The following is a 22,852-nucleotide window of genomic DNA, read 5'->3' as shown; positions in this document are numbered from 1 at the left end:
TATTTTAAAAATTAATTATTAGTATGTGGCAGTTACTAGTTTATTACCTTTCAGCTCCAAGTCAACCCATCTTTGCCCTGCTTTGATACTAGAGACACCACAGCCTCCTCTCCTTTGCCAGGGAGCTTGAGGTTAGGCTTCCCAAATGAGGGAACTGGAGAGACACTGCAAGGCCAGAGTGGGAAGAAGGGTCCTTTCTTTCTTCTACTGAGGTGCTTTTTTCCTGGCTGTGTGAGGGCCTTCCTCAGTTACCAAAGCACCGCCACAGTTTACTCTTGCCTCACGCCCTTGGGCTTTGCAAACGTAAATACAGCCTTCATGGTTCAGCACCATCCAGCACCCTCTGGCAAGTTTCTTTGCCACAAGTTGGTTGCCTGTTCCTATAGCAGCCAGACCTCTACTCAAAGGTTTAAATCTCAGCCTAGTGGGAAGGCAATTTTTAAGTTTCTAAGTTCCTTCCTTGTTCACTCTCCTTTATCCCTGGGGGTAGTATCTGCTTTCTGAAGTCGCTACTGCATACCCCTTAGAGTCTCCTTTTCTCCCCTTTTAGTAGGTAACTACCATTACTAGTTAGCCATTCTTGTTTTAAATTTTTCCTGTTAGGCTACCTGTGCAATGTAGTTTCTATCTCCTGACCCTGACTAAGTGTATATTAAAAATTTTAAGATAACCAATAAAATAGAGTAACAATAGAAAAATCAACAGAGCTGAAATATAAAACTTCCAAATCAGTAGTGAAGAAGAAAAAAAATAAAGAGAAATTCAATACCCCCCCCAAAAAATAGGAGAGAAAAAAGTAGCATAGAAAAATATGATAAATAGAAAATACAAAAGAAGATAGGCAAAAGACTTCTAAATATATTTGTAATCACAATAAACCCACTATTAAAACCTGCAAGGGGGTCAAATTCCATGAAAATAAAAAGTACAGCTATATGCTATTTACAAGAGGTTCACTTCAAACACATAGAAGTGTTGAAAATAAAAGGATGAAAAAGATATACTCAAGGGTAGTTTAGATTTGTTTATAGTAATGGTAGCAAACATCATATTTAATGGGGAAACATTAAATGCTTTCCTTTTGAAATCTGGAATAAGAAAGGGCTGCTCGCTATCACCACTTCTACTCAGCCCTGTATTGTGGCATATGTAGTTGGGCAAGAAAAAACAGGTATATCTGACCAAAACTGTTGTTATATACAGATGATATGATCATGAGCATAAAAATCCAAAATAATCTAAAGATATACTGCTAGAGTTAATCAGAGAGTTTCTAGCAAGATTGCTAACTGCAAAGTTAATATTTAACAATCAACTGTAGTTCTCTGTTCCTGAAATAGTTGGAAAATGAAATTTTAAAAAGATAATTTATAAATGTATAAAAGATCAAATACTATGAATACATCCAACAATAATCCCTACGGGAAAATTATGAAACTTTATTAGAAATGTTAAAGGGAATCTAACCAGATGGAGAGCTATGCTGTATTTGGAGTTTGAAGACCCAACATTACAGATGCTGATTTTCCTCACTGATCCTATCCTTAATGAAAAAAAAACTCAATATGTAGTGTGTGTGCGTGTGTGTGTGTGTAACTTGATAATCTGATTCAATACACATGGAAACATAAAGGGTGGGAGGCCATCAACTGGATACCAAAGTTTATTTTAAAGTTAAAATAATGAAAACAGTGGGGTACTAGTGCAGGGAGAGACAACTGGACCAAAAGAATAGAAAAGAGAGTCCAGTAACAGACCCATTCACACACAGATATTCAATTCATTACAGAGGTAGCACTACGAGGGGAAATAGATTTTTCAATAAATGGTGCTGAGATAACTGGGTATCTATGATGGAAAATGTAAAAATGGTCCTTTACTTATACCACATTTAAAAAATCAAACAACTGCAGGTATATTAGACTAAGTGTGAAAGGCAAAAGTGTACAGCTATAAGATAATGTAAGAGAATAACTTTACAACTTGTGACTAGAGAAAGGTTTCATAAGACACTCAGAGCACTAACTATAAATCTCTACATCTTTAACTATACTCTCTATATTAAAATTAAGTTTGTCAGTTCATAAAAAGAAACTAGAGGAAAATGGAAAGAGGACATAGAATGGAAGAAGACATTTGCAACACATATAACTGTCAAATGGCTCATGACCAGAATATATAAATAACTCTTACAAGTCAATAGGAAAAGACTGACTGTCCAATAGAAAAGTGAACCAAAGATACATAAAAGCACTTCAAAAAATAAGTACAAATGGCCAATAAACAAAGGAAAAGATGTTTAACTTCATTAGTAATCAGGAAAACGAACATTAAAACCACACTAAGAGCTCTATACACTATACTGGCAAAAATAAAAAATCTGACTTACCCAAAATTGGTCAAGATATGGAACAAGATTGGTCAAGAATGGGAACTCTCATACATTAATGGTGGGAGTATAAACTAGTACAACCACTTTGGAAAAGAGTTTGGCATTTTCTTCTAAAGTTGAAATATACATTCTCCAACAAAGTTGCACACTATACAACCCCAGAGGCTCCATTCACATGGTTAGATGTGTTTTACTCTAGGACCCAGCAATTTTATTTCTTGGATATTGCTTCTAGAAAACCTGCACACAAGCGAACGAGGATGCACATACAAGAATGTTCACAGCAGTAGCTCACAACAGCCAAGAACTAGAAACAACCCAAATGCCAATCTCTAGTAGAACAGACAAATGGATTATGGAACATTCATAGAGGAATACTAGACACCAATGAAAACAAATGACCTAGACCTACACACAACAACACAGATGAACAGTACAAACAATGTTGAACAAAAGAAGAATTAAAAAGAACATATACAATATGATTCCATTTTTATAAAGTTCAAAAATAGGCAAAACTAAACTATCTTGGTTTAGGTGTACACACAAAACTGGCAAAACTATTTAAAAAAACAAGTAAATGATTAACATAAGTCAGGCTAATGGGGGAAGACACATATGGTATGTGGGGGAGGCCTTTGGGAGTGCTGGTGAATGTTCTGTTTCTTGATTGTTGCATGGGTGTTCACTTTATAATCATTCATTACACTTGACATTTATGGTTTTTATCATACTTAGCATATGTGTTATATTTATAACACACAAAAAAGATTAGTGAAATAGGACTTCCCTGGTGGCACAGTGGTTAAGAATCCTCCTGCCAATGCAGGGGACACGGGTTTGAGCCCTGGTCTGGGAGGATCCCACATGCCGCGGAGCAACTATACATGTATGTCAACTATACATCAATAAAACTGTAAATAATCAAGAGCTAAACAATGGTTGCAGTACTTATATTTTAAATAATTAAAACTGGATAAAAGTAGACCTGATAGAGAGGGCCTAATGTTCTTCCTACTAGCAGCACTGTCCCTTCTCAGTGGCCCTCCAAAAAAACTCCTAGGCCTCTGAGGAAGAGTTTGAAAACCTCTGTTTTGAACTAAGAGTTAACCACAGGCTCTTAAACTAGCTGACAAAATTTAGATTAACATAATTTTAAAATTATATTTCTTCCATGCAAATCAAAACTATAATGAGGTACCACCTCACACCAGTCAGAATGGCCATCATTAAAAAGTCTACAGGGCTTCCCTGGTGGCGCAGTGGCTGAGAGTCCGCCTGCCGATGCAGGGGACACAGGTTCGTGCCCCGGTCCGGGAAGATCCCGCATGCCGCGGAGCGGCTGGGCCCGTGAGCCATGGCCACTGAGCCTGCGCGTCCGGAGCCTGTACTCCGCAATGGGAGAGGCCGCAACAGCGAGAGGCCCACGTACCGCAAAAAAAAAAAAAAAAAAAAGTGGGGGTAGGGGGTGAGGGAGCAGCAGTAACCAAAAGTGGCCCGTACTCACGGATGTGAAGCCAAACACCTGTCCTTTAAGAAAATCAGAATGAATATGGAGAACAGAGGGTAAGTAGAAAGCATCAAGAAAGCTACTCTTATGTAAAACGCAGCAAAGGTGAACCAGGAAGGGTGCCCAAGGAAGGCTCAGCCTAGTAAGAGAATACGACTCATTATTGGTGAGGAATACAAGTAAGCCACTGAGAACATTTACGTTTGGAAATTCATTACAAAAATTTTATTTAAGATTTCATGCCCTTATAAAAAGTACATCACATCAAGATAGCAAAAAGGACACTTTATGAGAGACTCACATCCACTCATCTATTTTACCTCATAATTCATTTCCTACCCTAACACGATAAAGACTTTTTTCCTTCTTCCTTTTGTTCCTTCTGCTCTAAAAGTGTCATGAGGGATATCTTAATAGAATGTGTCATTTCCTTGCCAGGAAAGCAACAGCTTCCTGCTGGCTGGACTAAAGAGAGCCACTGGCATTCCTTGTTCCCAGGCCAAAAAACTCTGAACTTAAATGCAACCTTTCTATTACTTGCACTCTCTCCCTGAGTTTCTCTCTTACACGCTGTACTTTAAAACAATCTTACATTTTAAGCACTCAAGAATTGTTTAAGAAATGATTAAAGGATCTAAAGTTAATTTAGTAATTAAACTTAGCAATGTTTTCTATAAAAGAATCTCAAAGTTAATAAAAATTATATGGATGGAGAAGGACCCAACAGAAAGAAGGGCGTGAATTCTGAGAGTATATACATTTTATAACCCTTGTCTCAGAGTAAGATCAATCCTACAAAATATTTAGAATGTTAAGAATGCAATTTACACAGTAAAAATGATTTGTTTTCAGCATGAAAGTATTTTTAATTTCCTTACTGCAGGTACAATGGCATCCAAGTCATCAATTTCTGTAATAGAAAAACAACAATAATAAAAGAATAGCTTTATCCACTGTTAGGCTCAGATGAAATGAGAATCTCTATTCAGAGGCAAACTTCAGACACAAAAGCAACATCACTAGTGCTTTCATGCACATGAAACTTTTCTCCAATAGTGGTGATGAGTGTATCACTGATTCAGACACAGATGCTTCACAGGGCAAAAAAAAGGGTAAAAGCTACCACACACCTACAAAAGCACCCTCTGACTCTGATATTAATCTCATTAGCAATGTGCTCTTATTAACAGATCCTACTAGCAACATTTATGATATTATGTTACTGCCTCTTTAACTACATGGGTGAGCCTACATGGTGAAATCCCCAGTAGAGGCACTCTCTCTCATGGGCCCCCATCTAAGGACTTAGGGATTTCTTCTCTTGGAACACAGTCCTGTCCTAAATCTATGATAAAGATTTCTCATTAGTAGGATGGCTCTTAGGTCTACCTTTTAGAATGAAGCCTATCTACCTAATAAAAGGTGTGAGGTGTCTCAGTAAAATCTCAGATGCGATGTATTATAGCGCTTAGCCTGGTCCAGCCTACAAGATAGTTCAGGTTCTTCTCTGCCAGATTCTTTCTGAATTTGACTTCTCTTCCTAAGACTATCTTCTTCCAACCAGCCTAAGTTAGAATTCACCATCTGGAAGCTCCTAGCCACTAAGGAAGGTCCTTTCTCTGATTATGTAGGCTCCAGCCCTACTTAAGGTAAGCCCCAGTGGCAGGTTCTCTAAATTCTCACCACTTTTTTCTAGATTATTCTGCTAGTTCACTGTTCATAAACTCACTTCCTTTACATAAAACATGATTCCTTGGATTCCATCTCTTTCCCTCCATGTTTAGCTGGATTTTGATTGTTCTTCCTTTAGCCAAAACACATGACCCATGCTGTTTAAGCTCCTGACTTCAGTCAGAATCCTTATCTGAATCCACTTATCAAAATATAGGAAAGGAAAAAAATATGAGCAAATCTACAGCAGAGAATTTGGTTCACATCTTACATTGTGGTAAGGTACAAAGATCAAGTTATTCCCTGACCCGCATTCTAAAATCACACCTGTTGAATTGAAGCAAATGATCCTACATGAACCATGCTGAGTATGCTATCTGAGGGGAAGTTTCTATAGAAGGATTCTGAAATAAGTGTTGCTAGTACACCTATTAAAATGTTTATTAATGACAAGAGACTCATTGTTTAATTGCTACGCCAAAGCAAGTAAAATCATATTATTGCAGGAAACAAGGCTCTCTGAGATACAAGGCAACACATTTATACAATTCCACATCTCAAGTTAAACTTTCAAATTACATTTTCCCAAACAACAACAAAAAAACACTTTCAATTTCAAATGAGCTATATGGGAAAAAAAAGAATTCATTAATAAATAAATCACTTTAACCTTTTTAAAAAGTGGGGGTTTTTTTGGCCACGCTGCGCAGCTTGCGGGATTTTAGTTCCCCTGCCAGGGATTGAACTTGCACCCTCGGCAGTGAAAGCCCAGAGTCCTAATGACCACTGGACCGCCAGGGAATTCCCTAAACAGTGTTCTTAACAGTAAGATAAATTATTTTTATAGCCATATATAATCACACTTAAAGAGAACTGGGTCTCTATTTTGCCTATGATTCCTAAGCTAATTACATTTTTTTTTCCCTTTAAGAGATATTACTACTGACGAATCCCTCAATCTGACCAAGAGTGTAAAATGTAACTCTTCCCTTCAACAGATTTATAAATTTATCTCCTTTCTACAGATGTTTACTTTATATTACTTCTCATCACCTTAGAAGGAAATTTAATTTGTATATCTAAAAAACACAGTAAGTAGGAACTATCTTTAAAAAAAAAAAGAGAGAAGAAAAAGAAGGAGAAGGAGGAAGAAGAAAAAAAAAGACACCTTCCAAGATCATAAATTCTAAGGATATTTCTCATTAGCCAATGACAGAGTCAAGGTTACACTGGGCCTAGCCAGAGTAATGTCATTTCTCATTTTAAGGTCCTAAAACAAAGGCAGCCCCCAGCTCCTTAAAGGATATATATATATATGTTTCTCTGTTCTGCAGACTAATCCCAACCAACTTTAACTGCAAGTTAGAAGTTTGTTTCCAGAACTGTTAGTGGTTTCCAGACACTTTCTACAACTCTGGGTAAAAACACTAATACAGTGACTAAGGAGCACTGTTTCCTCAAACCCACTGACATCTTGAGACTCAAAATTTAACCACCACCAACAAAGATCTTACCTAAGATTTCAAGTAGATCATTAGTAAATGCCTGAAATGCTGGGAAAAATTCCTCATGTTCTTCCAATTTGTTGATAATGCTTTAAAAAAAATGCAGTTTACACTGAATTTCCAACTTGCATCTCACTGGACATAGAACATTTCAAAATGGAAAGAAATTGTCCTGCTAATTTAAATATAAGTTTAATGATCATTTACTGCAATCCATTCTTTTTCAGCTCTTTGTTCATCTAGTAACTTTTCTAAAAAAAAAGTCTATTATCAGTGTAATCATCTGTTCTAAAGTTAAATCTATATAACATTCCTAATATAGGAATTTTCTATTTAGCTTGAGGATTCTTAAGAGACCATGCTTTTATAACATTTTCTAAAAAGAATTGGCTTTTATATCCTGTATTCTATTAAACATTAAGAATAAGTATCAGTAATCAGTAAAACTGTGGGAAGGAGAAAAAGACCAATAGACATACATTCCTTTTAAAAGCATTAAGTATCAGAAAACTCAAGGGTCAGGTAAGGGTTCTTGGAAAACTTGCAGAACATATGTTGAAGTATAAAATCTGGGGAAGGAGGGAGGAAGAGTATAGCTATAACATTTTGATATTTTAAAAAAACATTAGGTTTTATGTCGGAGATGCCTAGCTTTTTAAAAAAATCCTTAACATCTTCCTATCAAATAATACACATACTCTTAGTGATTATTTAGTGATCAGTGATTGATGGTAATGTACTAAAAATTGGACTTATATATTCTGAATTCACATAAAGTTGCTAATAAAGTATGAATTTCTCCATATATAATTTGGAAACAAGCTTATAGCAATAATGCTGGAGTCCTGACCCACCCTATGTAAACCTATAGGCCCTAGAGTCTACTTTTATCTTGAAAATACTTGACATTCTCTCCATCCCTAAGGTGTGAGATTATTTTAGATTGTCAAGTTATTTTAAAAAATGCTATTCCAAACAGGAAAGGTAAATAACTTATGAAGTTTTGGAAGTCTTTAATTTTACCACTGCAAACATTCTGGATGGTACTTTGCAACCTTTTCAAAATAAATACCTTTGGAGGTCTTCAGGTCCCAATACCTGCATAACCTGTTCATTCACATCTTCATTAACCAGCCTACACAATTTTCCAACTGTGCTCACCAGCACACACAATGAGGATGAACTATCTGCAAAAGAGAAATAAAAGGATAGGATATTTTAAAAGAGAGTTTTCAAAATCATTAAATCAAACACTTTATGCTTCAGTTAGCCTTGATTTTTTTAACTACTTTTTGTTGATTTATTAAAAATAATTCTTAAATGGGGAGCCAAAAAAACAAAGGGTCATCACCTAGTTCTAAGAGTTCCTGGAGGTTTCTCACAGCATTGTTCACTTCTCCAAGCCTAGTATAAACTTCATTCATTCGGGGATAGACTCCAGTTAAAGAAGGCACATCAAATAATTTTTGGAAGTGAGAAACAATAGCTTGCAAAATTTGAAAGTCTGGCATATTGCTGTCCTGCTCAAAAGAGAGGAAGAAAAAGATAGTTTACATCTTAAAATTATTCCAAATCTTTAATAAAAACTTTCAAAAGAGAAATAGAGTTCTAGTAGAATATCTATATCCATATCATTATTAGTTTCTAAGATAAAGAGTACATTAAAATGTGAACATTTATGTAAGTATTAGGTAGTATTACCTTTTCCTTATTTTCCACTTCTTCTAACATGGTATCTACTATAAACAACAGATCTTCAACTTTGACACCTTCATTTTCATCCTCCTTCTTTAAATTATGCCAAGGCACCAGTTCTGCAGATAGTATTTTCAAGGACTTATACAAATCCTTTACGAAAGAAACAATATGCTATTACTGATTTTTAAAGTTTTCATAATAATGCTAATAAAATATAATTATCCAAGCAGATTTAATATATATATTAACCATCATCATTATTTTTTTAAAAAATACCATTATCAGTTTAGAAAAAGTCTGTTAAATTAGTTTTCTCCAGGCCTTATATATATATATATATTGATTATCTGGAATCTGGATGTTTAAAGTAATTATAATTTATTTATTATTAGCATATGTTATTCAAGTAATTATTTTGAAATATTGATGAATAAAAAATAAGCTTGTCCTTAATATTTTGGCCTTGATTTTTTAAATAAGATATACTGAGATGTAATTCACATACCATAAAATTCATCCTCTTTAAATGTGCAATTCAGTAGTTTCGACTTATTTACAGAGATGTGCAATCATCACCATTATCCAACTCTAGAACATTGTCATGACTCCAAAAAGAAACCCTGTATCCATTTACAGTCATTCCCCATTCTCTCCTGCTCTCAGCCCTTGGGTAACTACTAATCTACTTTCTGTTTCTATGGATTTGCCTATTCTGAGCATTTCATTAAAAAAAAATGGAATCATACAATAAGCGGCCTTTTGTGACAGGCTTCTTTCACTTAGGATATTTTCAAGATTCATCCATGTTATAGTATGTATCTCCAGGAAAGTTTTTAATTCAAAAGGATGCCTGAAGTAATTCGACTTGATTTTCATGACAGCCTACTTAGTTTTCCTGGCCTAGATATGTTGTCCTAATCTATTTAAAACTGTGCACAAGAGGCCGGGCTCCTGGAATTTTAGAAGTCTAAGACTGGTCAATCTATAAACAAATATTTACTGAGCATCTACTATGTGCACAGCACAGTGCTTGGCCCTTTAGAACAATGCCATCCAGAAGGAATGTAATGTGTGTCACAGTAATATTGTCTAGTAGCCACATTTAAAAAAGTAAAAAGAAGTAGGTGACAATTTTAATAATATATTTAACCCAATATATCCAAAATATTATCATTTAACAGATAATCAATATTTTAACTATTTTCCTCCATAATAAGTCTTCTAAATCCAGTGTGTATTTTTATACTTGCAGCACATCTCAGTTGGGACTAGCCACATTTCAAGAGATCAAAAGCTACTTGTGGCTTAGTGGTTATTGTATTAGACAGTGCAACTCTAGAATACAGAAAGAAATACAGGAAATTCTTACTTTTCTCAACTTCTTATTTTAGTCCTCCACTTATTCAACACTTTCCAATTAATACCCAGACCTCACATATTAATATCTTTAATCTTTCATTTGGTAAGAAGGCAGTCATCTATTTTAGCAATTCAAGGCAACACAATTCAGTGCCAAATAAATGTATTAAACAATACGTGCCACCAGAATTTGAAAAAGTCAGGAAGTCAGAGCATAACGATACTTTCATTAACCAACGTTTTTCATCATTAAGGTGCAATTATAAAGAAAAAGTCTATGGTAAAAGCACACCAAATATAAAACTTTGCTTGAGAATAAAAGTATATAAAGCCCATGGACTCCTACAGATTTTCAAAGCCTGTAAAGAATATTCAACCCCTTACCTTTAAGGAAGCCAGCTGATCTGCCCACATTTCTATTATAGGAACAAGATGCTCAAATCCACAATCTTGAACAAGATCTTTATTAAAATGTTGGGCTCCTCCTTTGCTCTGTTTATAAATTATTACTGGAGCTCTTGGATTGTGAATAATTGAATTGATGCTCCTTAATACCTTTAAAAAAGACAGTGTTTTTAGTTGAAATGTTTACCACAGTCCTATCAAAGTGATATATGCTAAAGGAGTGCTTTACATATCAATGTAACATCATTACCGAGTTAGAGATTCATTGGACAGGATTCACCAAAACAAGTGTCTTTCAAAGGACTGTACAGAACAAGTGAGTGAAAAATGCTGTGTTATTTTTCTTTTTTTCCCATAGAAAGCTACAGGTCTCCTGAGAATTTGATTTTTGATGCTTATTAACAAGCAGTTTTGTTGTTGCTGTTGTTTGGTTTAGAACATGCATTTCAATGTTTTGCTTCTATTATATTTAAACTCTACTTTGAATTCCATTTTAATGGAAAAAAATAATTAATTCGCCTTCATTAAATTATTAATGAGCACAGGAACATAGTATTTCTTCTCCCTCTGCCTCACACCAAAGATTAAGGAGGGCAGCAGAACTCCTAAAAGAAATCAGGGAGCTGATATTAGCTGAGTGCCAGAAAGTCATAGCACAATTCCCTTCCATGAGGGTGGCAGTGAACCAAGGGGGATTACATACATGTCTAGCAGTATGTACCCATACCTCGTAGTAGATTGTTAGCAAAAATTACTGCAATTATTACTCTTCCTTACATCCCCTCCCCTTGGCAGTATGACACTGCAGGTTCTCCCATCAAGAGGTAGAGTATTTCCTGCTCCTTGAATCTGGGGTAATCTTGGGCCTTGCTTTGGCATACAGAAAAGGAAGTTATGGTGTGACAGCTTGAAGCCCAAGACTCAAGGGGCCTTGATTATTTCTGCTCTCTCCCGTTGAGATCTGCTGCCACATGGACCAGCCCAGGCTAGATGGTGAATGATGAAAGACACATAACCCAGTCAACCCAATCACTCTAATACAACTCCAGAGCCACTTAGCTGACTTGTACCAGATTGCAGAGGGAGCCCAGCTGCAATCAACAGAACTGCCCAGCTGTCCAAGCACTGTAATATTAAAGGGGTGTTATTTTAAGTCACTAAGTTTTAGAAAGGTTTGTTACACAGCAAAAATAAACTGATACGTATATAAAGTCAAAGATAGAATAGAGCAAGGAGAGGAGGCAGCAACAAGAGAAGTCTGCCCTTTTACTTCTTCTGGTATGGTAAGAATATACCCTGTGACCAAGTGGACACTTTGGAAGACAGTCAAGCTTTGCTTTCATGGAAAAAAAAAAAAAAAAGCTACCTATAGCTGGAGGACCCTAAGGGAGTGTCACTTGAACAAGAGGAAGAGAGGGATTCATAAGAGATCAGCTGGAAAATGCATTGCCCACAGAATGAATGGTACGTTGCCAAGGTCCCTAGTTGGTAGGGAGGAAATAACCGCACATACACATACACACACACACACACACACACACACACACACACACACACACACATTCTGTGATAGAGAAAAACAGGCAGTATTTGGTCATTAGCCACACAAAGGGCACCAGTGCTAGATTATACCAGCACCAGTCGAGAAAGATTCTACCCTTTTGCTTTGTGTTCTCACTCAACATTCACCCTCACTGACAACCTGGAAGAAGCTAGATATAGCAGAGGACTAGGAGTGAAGGGGAGCAATGAGAATAAAGAAACAGATCACACCCGCTTGCCACACTGCTTATTTGGAGAAGCATAGGTCAGACATGAGATAAAGTAAGCATAAGGTAGAAGCCTTGAACTGGATGAGAGATTGAAGTTTTGACTGAGATTTGAATGACTTTTTCTCCCAATTTTTCAACAAGGAAATTTTGAAACATACAGAAAATAAAAAGAATATAAACAATAAATAATGTATTATATAGTCAGTGTTCACCAGAAACAGAACCAATAGGATGTGTATGTGTGTGTGCAAATGTCTGTGTATTTATTTATTATAAGGAATTGGCTCACACAATTATAGGAGCTGACAAGTCCTGAGATCTGCAGTCAGCAATGCAGCAATGCTACAGTTAGCCAATGGCATAGTTCTAGCCTGAATTCCCATAAGCTTGAGACCAAGGAAGAGCCAATGTTTCAGTTCAACATTTGAAAGCTGGAAAAAAAATTGATGTCCCAGCTCAAAGGCAGTCAGGCAGGCAGAAAGTTCCTTCTTCCTCAGCCTTTTTGGTCTACTCAGGCCTTCAGGTGACTTGATGAGACCCAGCCACCACGAGGAGGGCACTCTGCTTTACCCAGTCCACCATTTCAAATGTTACTCTCCTCCAGAAACACCCTCACAGACACACCCAGAACAAGGCTTGACCAAATTATCTGGGCACCCTCTGGCCTAGTCAAGCTGACACATAAAATTAACCATCACAAGTTCACCCCTTGTCAACTTGGCACCCATACACTTTGCCTTAAACATACTTAATCTCCAAATAAAGACATAACAAGATCATGGATCACCTAACATGATACAACTGTGCTGTGTACAACCAAAAATGTACTAACCCCTTTGCCAGAAGAGGAGGTAAAGTCCTAAAGTGAGGATTACTCTTCTCCTTGATACCCTGTAACTTAAAAACTATGATATAAAAATAACAATACTCAAATATGATGACATAGTCATTATATGATAAGAGAATAAGAGCAGGAAAAGAACAAAGATATTTGCTATATATATATATATATGTATTTACAAATATATACATACACCCATGTGAACATATTCATAACCAAATAAGGAGGAACTACACATGACAATTATAATCCTCATTTCTATAAGTCATCATATGGTCACAGCTGGTATTTATCACTACTTTCTTCCATTACCTTTTTTTTATTATGTTTGCCTTCAGCAAGCACCTCAGCTGGTCCTGGTCCTTTACTTGCTGGGGTAATCCAAATCTTCATTCCTGAAGGGTCTGGGCCATTAGTAGTTCTGCCTAGACCAGGTTGTTGGAGTTTTCCATTGACCTTTATCACAAGGCATGGCAATACTAAGAGATGCCCTAAGGGATGGCCTGTACTCTAGACATTCTCTTCCTTTCCTTCCTTGTGGAGTGGTAGTACACTGCTCAAAATTCTGCCCAGTGGGAGGATTTCCCTTCACTACTTTCCTTCAGGGATGTCCCAGACAGAAGCTGTAGTGTTGCAGTTGTCTACTTTAATGTGGTCCCTTCAGATTATGCAGAGCCACCTGTAAATCAGGCCTAAGTCTCCCCTTCTTATGTCAATTGATCATAGGGAACTCCCCATGAGGCCACAGGTGCAGGCTGGGGGAGAGAAGGTAGTGCAGCAAGAGTGGGAAACCGCAGGCATTTGGCCACTGCTTCATGTAATTTATTGTGCCTTCAGGGCCTGCTCAGGCCCAATTTCGCATGTACCACCTTCATTTGATGACAGAGTGCTGCTGTGCTCACCCAATTTTATTGGCTTGGTGGGTCAGATGACACCCAGCTCATGACGGGTAATTCAAGTCACATGGTAACTTTGTGGCCCACCGTTAAGCCTTTTACTCAGGCCCTGCAGCAGGCCAAGAGTTATTACTTAAAAGGAAAGTAGTTATTTGCAGAGGATGACAGGATCTTTCTCCAAAATCCTAAGGGCCTGACTTGTGATCCACTGACAAGGGCTGCCAAAGGCTGCAAGCAGCATCCCTACCTGCCATGACAGCCTAAGCCCCATCGGATCTGCTGGATCCTGTGGCCCGAATGGCAGAGCAGCTTGCACGGCAGCCTGGACCGATGCAGAGCCTTCTCCTGTTCTGGGCCCCACTCAAAACTAGTGCCTTTTCAGATCACTCAGTAAATGGGTTGAAGTAACACATCACATGAGGAATATGTTACCTCCAAAATCCAAAGAGGCCTACTAGGTGCTGTGCCAGGTTTTTGGTTGTAAGAGGTGCCAGAGCAATAACTTATCCTTTACCTTAAAGGGAGATCTTGACATGCCCACACCACTAGAAGTTTCACTGAAGTAGAAGGCCCCTGAATTTTTGTTACATTTCTTTCCCATCCTTTAACATGCAAATGTCTTCCCAATAAGTTGCTACTTCTTGCTCAGTAGGTCCAATCAGCATAACGTCATCAATGTAACTGGCCAGTGTGATATCTTATAGAAGGGAAAGGTGATCAAGATCCTTGTCAACTAAGTTATGATATAGGGCTGGAGAGCTGATATACCCCTAAGGCATGACAGTGAAGGTATATTATTGGCTTTGCCAGTTTAAGCAAACCACTAGTGGTGGTCCTTATTGACAGGTATGGAGAAAAAAGATTTTCTCATCTCATTAAGAAACATTCTCAGAAAAACCCAGAATAATGTTTGACCAAATATCTGGGCACCCTGTAGCCCAGTCAAATTGATAAATAAAATGAACCATCACAAACACCCATATAATCACTACCTAGATTCAATAATTGTTAACATTTTGCCATATTTGCTCACTCTATCTATATTTTGAGCTGAACCATTTGAAGAAACTGCAGAGATGATAACACTTCACTCTCATACATACTTAAGCATGCATCTCTTAAAAGTAGGCATATTCTTCTACAAAGTCATAATGCCATTATTATAAATAAGAAAATTAACAATAATTTCCCCACACACACACCTACAGTCAGTATTTGACAAAGAAGGCAAAATACACAATGGAGGAAAAAAAGTCTCTTCAGCAAGTGGTGCTGGGAAAGCTGGACAGCTGCATGTAAATCAATGAAGTTAGAACACTCCATCACACCAGAAACAAAAAATAAACTCAAAGTGGCTTAAAGACTTAAATATAAGACAGGACACCATAAGACTCCTAGAAGAGAACATAGGCAAAACATTCTCTGACATAAATTGTAGCAATGTTTTCTTAGGTCAGTCTCCCAAGGCAATAGAAATAAAAGCAAAAATAAACAAATGGGACCTAATCAACTTATAAGATTTTGCACAGCAAAAGAAACCATAAACAAAATGGACAACCTATGTACTGAGGGAAAATATTTGCCAATGATGTGACCAACAAGGGCTTAATTTCCAAAATATACAAACAGCTCGTACAACTGAATAACAAAAAAGCAAACAACCCAATCAAAAAATGGGCAGAAGACCTAAATAGACATTTTTCCAAAGAAGACATACAGATGGCCAATAGGCACATGAAAAGGTGCTCAATACTGCTAATTGTTAGAGAAATGCAAATCAAAACTACAATGAGTGCTCGCTTCGGCAGCACATATACTAAAACTGGAACGGCACAGAGAAGATTAGCATGGACCCTGTGCAAGGATGACAAGCAAATTCGTGAAGCGTTCCATATTTTTTTGTTATAAAGCAGAAACTAACACACCATTGTAAAGCAATTATACTCCAATAAAGATGTTAAAAAAAAAGAACTACAATAAGGTACCACCTCATGCTGGTCAGAATGGCCATCATTAAAATCTACAAATAACAAATGTTGGAGAGGGTATGGAGGAAAGGGAACCTTCCTACACTGTTGGTGGGAATGTAAGGTGGTGCAGCTACTGTGGAAAACAGTATGAAGGTTCCACAGAAAACTAAAAATAGAGTTACCACATGATCCAGCAATCCCACTCTTGGGCATATATCCTGAGAAAACTATAATTCAAAAAGACACATGCACCCCAATGTTCACAGCAGCACTATTTACAACAGCCAAGACATGGAAACAACCTAAATGTCCATCGACAGGTGAATGGATAAAGAAGACATGGTACATATATATACACAATGGAATACTACTCAGCCATAAAAAAGAATGAAATAATACCATTCGCAGCAACATGGATGGACCTAGAGACTATCATACTAAGTGAAGTAAGTCAGACAGAAAAGACAAATATCATATGATATCACTTATATGCGGAAGCTAAAATATGATATAAATAAATGTGTTTACAAAACAGAAACAGACTCACAAACATACAAAACAAACTTATGGTTATCAAAGGGGAAAGCTGGGGGAGGGATAAACAAGGAGTTTCAGATTACCAGACCGAAATACTACATATAAAATAGATAAACAACAAGGCTGTACCGTATAGTACAGGGTACGGTACTATATTCAATATCTTGTAATAACCTATAATAAAAAAGAATATATATGGATATATACATAACTGAATAACTTTGCGGTACAACAGAAACTTAACACATTATAATCAACTATACTTCAAGAAAAAATAATAAAAATAAAAATAAAATAAAAACCCAATAATTCCCTAACATCATCAATGCTTGGACTGAAGTTTAAATATACTGATATGTATAATATGTGACTATAACCCCCTTGCCAAAAGCTATGAGTTCTACTTTATATATTATTCAAGAACGGGAAAGGGAGACTCAAAACAACCACTTTAAAGAGAGAAGAGTTGGAGCTTCCCTGGTGGTGCAGTGGTTGAGAATCTGCCTGCCGATGCAGGGGACACATGGTTCAATCCCTGGTCCGGGAAGATCCCAAATGCTGCGGAGCAACTAAGCCCGTACGCTACAACTACTGAGCCGGCGCCCTAGAGCCCATGAGCCACAACTACTGAGCCCACCTGTCACAACTACTGAAGCCCGCATGCTTAGAGCCTGTGCTCTGCAACAAAGAGAAGGCACCACAATGAGAAGCCTGCACACCGCAATGAAGAGTAGCCCCCACTCGCCACAACTAAAGAAAGCCCACGTGTAACAACGAAAACCCAATGCAGCCAAAAATAAATTAATAAATTTAAAAAATACTTTAAAAATAAACAGAGAGAAGAGTAAAGCCATTTCCTTTGTTTCCACCATCAAGCCCAGGCTATTTGATAAATAAAAATAATAAAAATAAATAAAAAACGAATAATTCCCTAATATCAGGGAATTATAAAGTATAAAGACAACATACCATTTTCATACTGAATTTTTGTCCCTACTCATACTTCAAGTTACAACTCACAGGTCTCCTGGTAATATGATTTGAGATGTTTATTTTGGAGCATTTTTATTATTTATTTATTTAGTTAGTTCAACAGAGTGTATTCAACATTTCACTTCTATTTAAACACATTCCAGGGCTTCCCTGGTGGCACAGTTGTTAAGAAGCTGCCTGCCAATGCAGGGGACACAGGTTTGAGCCCTGGTCCGGGAAGATCCCACATGCCGCAGAGCAACTAAGCCCGTGCCCCACAACTACTAGCCCGCGCTCTACATTTACTGAAGCCCATGCACCTAGAGCCCATGCTCTGCAACAAGAGAAGCCACCGCAATGAGAAGCCTGTGCACGGCAACGAACAGTAGCCCCCGCTAGTCACAACTAGAGAAAGCCTGCACACAGCAACAAAGACCCAACACAGCCAAAAAAAAAAGACCCTAAACACATCCCTTTAATGGAAAAATTAATTAATTCCCCTCCACGGAATTATTATTGACAACAGAGTATATTCTTCTTCTTTTATTTTTTTGGGGGGGCAGTGCTGAAGTATTAAAGGATAGCTTTATTACTTTGCCAGGCAATGGGGTCATACTGGACTTCTGCCTCGAAAACCTATGTGTCCTAATCCAGGAGGATTTTTTCTTTTTAATCTTTTTTTATTTTTTTAACACCGTTATTGGAGTATAATTGCTTTACAATGTTGTGTTAGTTTCTGCTGCATAACACAGTGAATCAGCTTTACATATAAATATATCCCCATATCTCTTCCCTCTTGCATCTCCCTCCCACCCTCCCTATCCCACCCCTCTAGGTGGTCACAAAGCACGAAGCTGATCTCCCTGTGCTATGCAGCTGCTTTCCAGTAGCTATCTATTTTACATTTGGTAGTGTATATATGTCAATGCTACTCTCTCACTTAGTCCCAGCTTACCCTTCCCCCTCCCCATGTCCTCAAGTCCATTCTCTACATCTCCATCTTTATTCCTGTCCTGCCCCTAGGTTCATGAGAACCATTCTTTTTTAGATTTCATATATATATGTTAGCATACGGTATTTATTTTTCTCTTTCTGACTTACTTCACTCTGTATAACAGACAGACTCTAGGTCCATCCACATCACTACAAATAACTCAATTTCGTTTCTTTTTATGGCTGAATAATATTCCATTGTATATATGTGCCACATCTTCCTTATCCATTCATCTGTCGATGGACACTTAGGTTGCTTACACGTCCTGGCAACTATAAACAGTGCTTCAATGAATATTGTGATACTTTTTTTTTTTTTTTTTGCAGTACGCAGGCCTCTCACTGTTGTGGCCTCTCCCGTTGCAGAGCACAGGCTCCGGACGCGCAGGCTCAGCGGCCATGGCTCACGGGCCCAGCCGCTCCACGGCATGTGGGATCTTCCTGGACCGGGGCACGAACCCGTGTCCCCTACATTGGCAGGTGGACTCTCAACCACTGCGCCACCAGGGAAGCCCACATGTCTTTTTGAATTATGGTTTTCTCAGGGAATATGCCCAGTAGTGGAATTGCTGGGTCATATGGTAGTTCTATTTTTATTTTGAGGAACCTCCATACTGTTCTCCATAGTGGCTGTATCAGTTTACATTCCCACCAAGAGTGCAAGAGGGTTCCCTTTTCTCCACACCATCTCCAGCATTTACTGTTTGTAGGCTTTTTGATGATGGCCATTCTGACCGGTGTGAGGTGATAGGTCATTGTGGTTTTGATTTGCCTTTCTCTAATGATTAGTGATGTTGAGTATCCTTTCATTTGTTTGTTGGCAATCTGTGTATCTTCTCTGCAGAAATGTCTATTGAGGTCTTCCGCCCACATTTGGACTGGGCTGTTGTTTTGATACTGAGCTGCATGAGCTGCTTGTATATCCTGGAGATTAATCCTTTGTCAGTTGCTTCATTTGCAAATATTTTCTCCCATTCTGAGGGTTGTCTTTTCGTCTTGTTTATGGTTTCCTTTGCTGAGCAAAAGTTTTTAAGTTTCATTAGGTCCCATTTGTTTATTTTTGTTTTTATTTCCATTTCTCTAGGAGGTGGGTCAAAAAGGATCTTGCTGTGATTTATCTCATAGACTGTTCAGCCAATGTGTTCCTCTAAGAGTTTGATAGTGACTGGCCTTACATTTAGGTGTTTAAACCATTTTGAGTTTATTTTTGTGTATGGTGTTAGGAAGTGTTCTAATTTCATTCTTTTACATGTAGCTGTCCAGTTTTCTCAGCACCACTTATTGAAGAGGCTGTCTTTTCTCCATTGTATATTCTTGCCTCCTTTATCAAACATAAGCTGACCATATGTGCATAGGTTTATCTCTGGGCTTTCTATCCTGTTCCGTTGATCTATATGTCTGTTTTTGTGCCAGTACCATACTGTCTTGATTACTGTCACTTTGTAGTATAGTCTAAAGTCAGGGAGCCTGATTCCTCCAGCTCCGTTTTTCTTTCTCATGATTGCTTTGGGGGACTTCCCTGGTGACACAGTGGTTAAGAATCAGCCTCCCAATGCAGGGGACATGGGTTCGAGCCCCGGTGTGGGAAGATCCCACATGCTGCAGAGCAACTAAGCCCGTGCTCCAAAACTACTGAGCCTGCACTCTAGCACCCACGAACCACAACTACTGAGCCCATGTGCCACAACTACCGAAGCCACATTGCACAACTTCTGAAGCCTGTGCACCTAGAGCCTGTGCTCCGCAACAAGAGAAACCACTGCAATGAGAAGCCCACGCACCACAACAAAGAGTAGCCCTCGCTCACCACAACTAGAGAAAGCCCGCACCCAGCAATGAAGACTCAATGCTGCCATAAATAAATAAATTTATAAAGAAGAAGAAAAAGATTGCTTTGGCTACTCGGGGTCTTTTGTGTTTCCAAACAAATTAAAATTCTTTCTTCTAGTTCTGTGAAAAACGCCATTGGTAGTTTGATAGGGATTGCACTGAATCTGCAGATTGCTTTGGGTAGTATAGTCATTTTCACAATATTGATTCTTCCAATCCAAGAACACAGTATATCTCTCCATCTGTTTGTATCATCTTTAGTTTCTTTCATCAGTGTCTTATAGTTTTCTGCATACAGGCCTTTTGTCTCCTTAGGTAGGTTTATTCCTAGGTATTTTATTCTTTTTGTTGCAGTGGTAAATGGGGGTGTTTCCTCATTTTCTCCTTCAGATTTTTCGTCGTTAGTTTAGAGGAATGCAACAGATTTCTGTGCATTAATTTTGTATCCTGCTACTTTACCAAATTCATTGATAGCTCTAGTAGTTTTCTGGTGGCATCTTTAGGATTCTCTATGTATAGTATGTCATCTGTAAAGAGTGACACTTTTAGTTCTTTTCCGATTTCAATTCCTTTTATTTCTTTTTCTTCTCTGACTGCCATAGCTAAAACTGCCAAAACTATGTTGAATAATAGTGGTGAGAGTGGGCAACCTTGTCTTGTTCCTGATCTTAGAGGAAATGGTTTCAGTTTCTCACCACTGAGAACGTTGGCTGTGGGTTTGTCATATATGGCCTTTATTATGTTGAGGTAGGTTCCCTCTATGCCCACTTTCTGGAGTTTTTATCATAAATGGGTGCTGAATTTTGTCAAAAGCTTTTTCTGCATCTATTGAGATTATCATATGGTTTTTATCCTTCAATTTGTTAATATGGTGTATCACATTGATTGATTTGTATATATTGAAGAATCCTTGCATTCCTGGGATAAACCACACTTGATCATGGTGTATGATCCTTTTAATGTGTTCTTGGATTCTGTTTGCTAGTATTCTGTTGTGGATTTTTGCATCTATGTTCATCAGTGATATTGGCCTGTAGTTTTCTTTTTTTGTGACAACTTTGTCTGGTTTTGGTATCAGGGTGATTGTGACCTCATAGAATGAGTTTGGGAGTGTTCCTTCCTCTGCTATATTTAGGAAGAGTTTGAGAAGGATAGGTGTTAGTTCTTCTCTAAATGTCTGATAGAATTCGCCTGTGAAGCTATCTGGTCCTGGACTTGTTTGTTGGAAGATTTTTAATCACGGTTTCAATTTCAGTGCTTGTGATTGGTCTGTTTATATTTTCTACTTTTTCCTGGTTCAGTCTCGGAACGTTGTACTTTTCTAAGAATTTGTCCATTTCTTCCAGGTTTTCCATTTTATTGGCATAGAGTTGCTTGTAGTAATTACTCATGATTCTTTTATTTCTGTAATGTCAGTTGTTACTTTTCCTTATTCATTTCAAATTCTGTTGATTTGAGTCTTCTCCCTTTTTTTCTTGATGAGTCTGGCTAATGGTTTATCAATCTTGTTTATCTTCTCAAAGAACCAGCTGTTAATTTTATTGATTTTGCTATTGTTTCCTACATTTCTTTTTCATTGTTTTCTGTTCTGAACTTCATGATTTCTTTCCTTCTGCTAACTCTGGGGTTTTTTTGTTCTTCTTTCTCTAATTGCTTTCAGTGTAAGGTTAGGTTGTTTGAGATTTTTCTTGTTTCTTGAGGTAGGACTGTATTGCTATAAACTTCCCTCTTAGAACTGCTTTTGCTGCACCCCACAGGTTTTGGGTCATAGCATTTTCATTGTCATTTGTTTCTACGTATTTTTTTTTTTTTTTTGCGGTATGCGGGCCTCTCACTGTTGTGGCCTCTCCCGTTGCGGAGCACAGGCTCCGGATGCACAGGCTCAGCGGCCATGGCTCACAGGCCCAGCCGCTCCACGGCATGTGGGATCTTCCCGGACCGGGGCACGAACTCGCGTCCCCTATATCGGCTGGCGGACTCTCAACTACTGCGCCACCAGGGAAGCCCTGTTTCTATGTATTTTTTGATTTCCTCTTTGATTTATTCAGTGATCTCTTGGTTACTTAGTACTGTTTAGCCTCCATGTGTTTAAACTATTTTTTACATTTTTTTTTTCCTGTAATTGATATCTAGTCTCATAGCTTTGTGGTCAGAATAGATACTTGATACTATTTCAATATTCTTAAATTTACCAAGGCTTGATTTGTGACTCAAGATGTGATCTATCCTGGAGAATATTCTATGAGTACTTGCAAAGAAAGTGTATTCTGTTGTTTTTGGATGGAATGTCCTATAAGTATCAATTAAGTCCATCTGGTCTATTGTGTCATTTAAAGTTTATGTTTCTGTATTAATTTTCTGTCTGGATGATCTGTCCATTGGTGTAAGTGAGGTGTTAAAGTCCCCCACTATGAATGTGTTACTGTTGATGTCCCCTTTTATGGCTGTTAGCACTTGGCTTATGTATTGAGATGGTCCTATGTTGGGTGCATAAATATTTA

The 22,852-nt window shown here is 37.8% G+C and overlaps 1 protein-coding gene across 1 annotated transcript in view; it reads right to left on the bottom strand.

Moving 5' to 3' along the window:
* Positions 1–4,539: 4,539 nt before the first annotated feature.
* CEP70 (centrosomal protein 70) overlaps positions 4,540–22,852 on the bottom strand; it is a 79,734-nt gene continuing 61,421 nt past the window's right edge. The window contains exons 14-19 of the mRNA XM_082839031.1: positions 10,520–10,690; positions 8,780–8,926; positions 8,430–8,598; positions 8,151–8,265; positions 7,088–7,167; positions 4,540–4,812 (exon numbers count right to left, since the gene is read on the bottom strand). Coding sequence (XP_082695157.1) covers positions 4,751–4,812; positions 7,088–7,167; positions 8,151–8,265; positions 8,430–8,598; positions 8,780–8,926; positions 10,520–10,690 — 744 coding nt within the window. The 3' untranslated portion in view covers positions 4,540–4,750. The remainder of the gene's footprint in view (positions 4,813–7,087; positions 7,168–8,150; positions 8,266–8,429; positions 8,599–8,779; positions 8,927–10,519; positions 10,691–22,852) is intronic.

Source organism: Leucopleurus acutus, assembly GCF_964270905.1.
Source record: "Leucopleurus acutus genome assembly, chromosome: 5".
NCBI lineage: Eukaryota > Metazoa > Chordata > Mammalia > Artiodactyla > Delphinidae > Leucopleurus > Leucopleurus acutus.
Note: the sequence above shows the minus strand (reverse complement) of the source record. Positions and strands in the feature narration are given on the sequence as shown.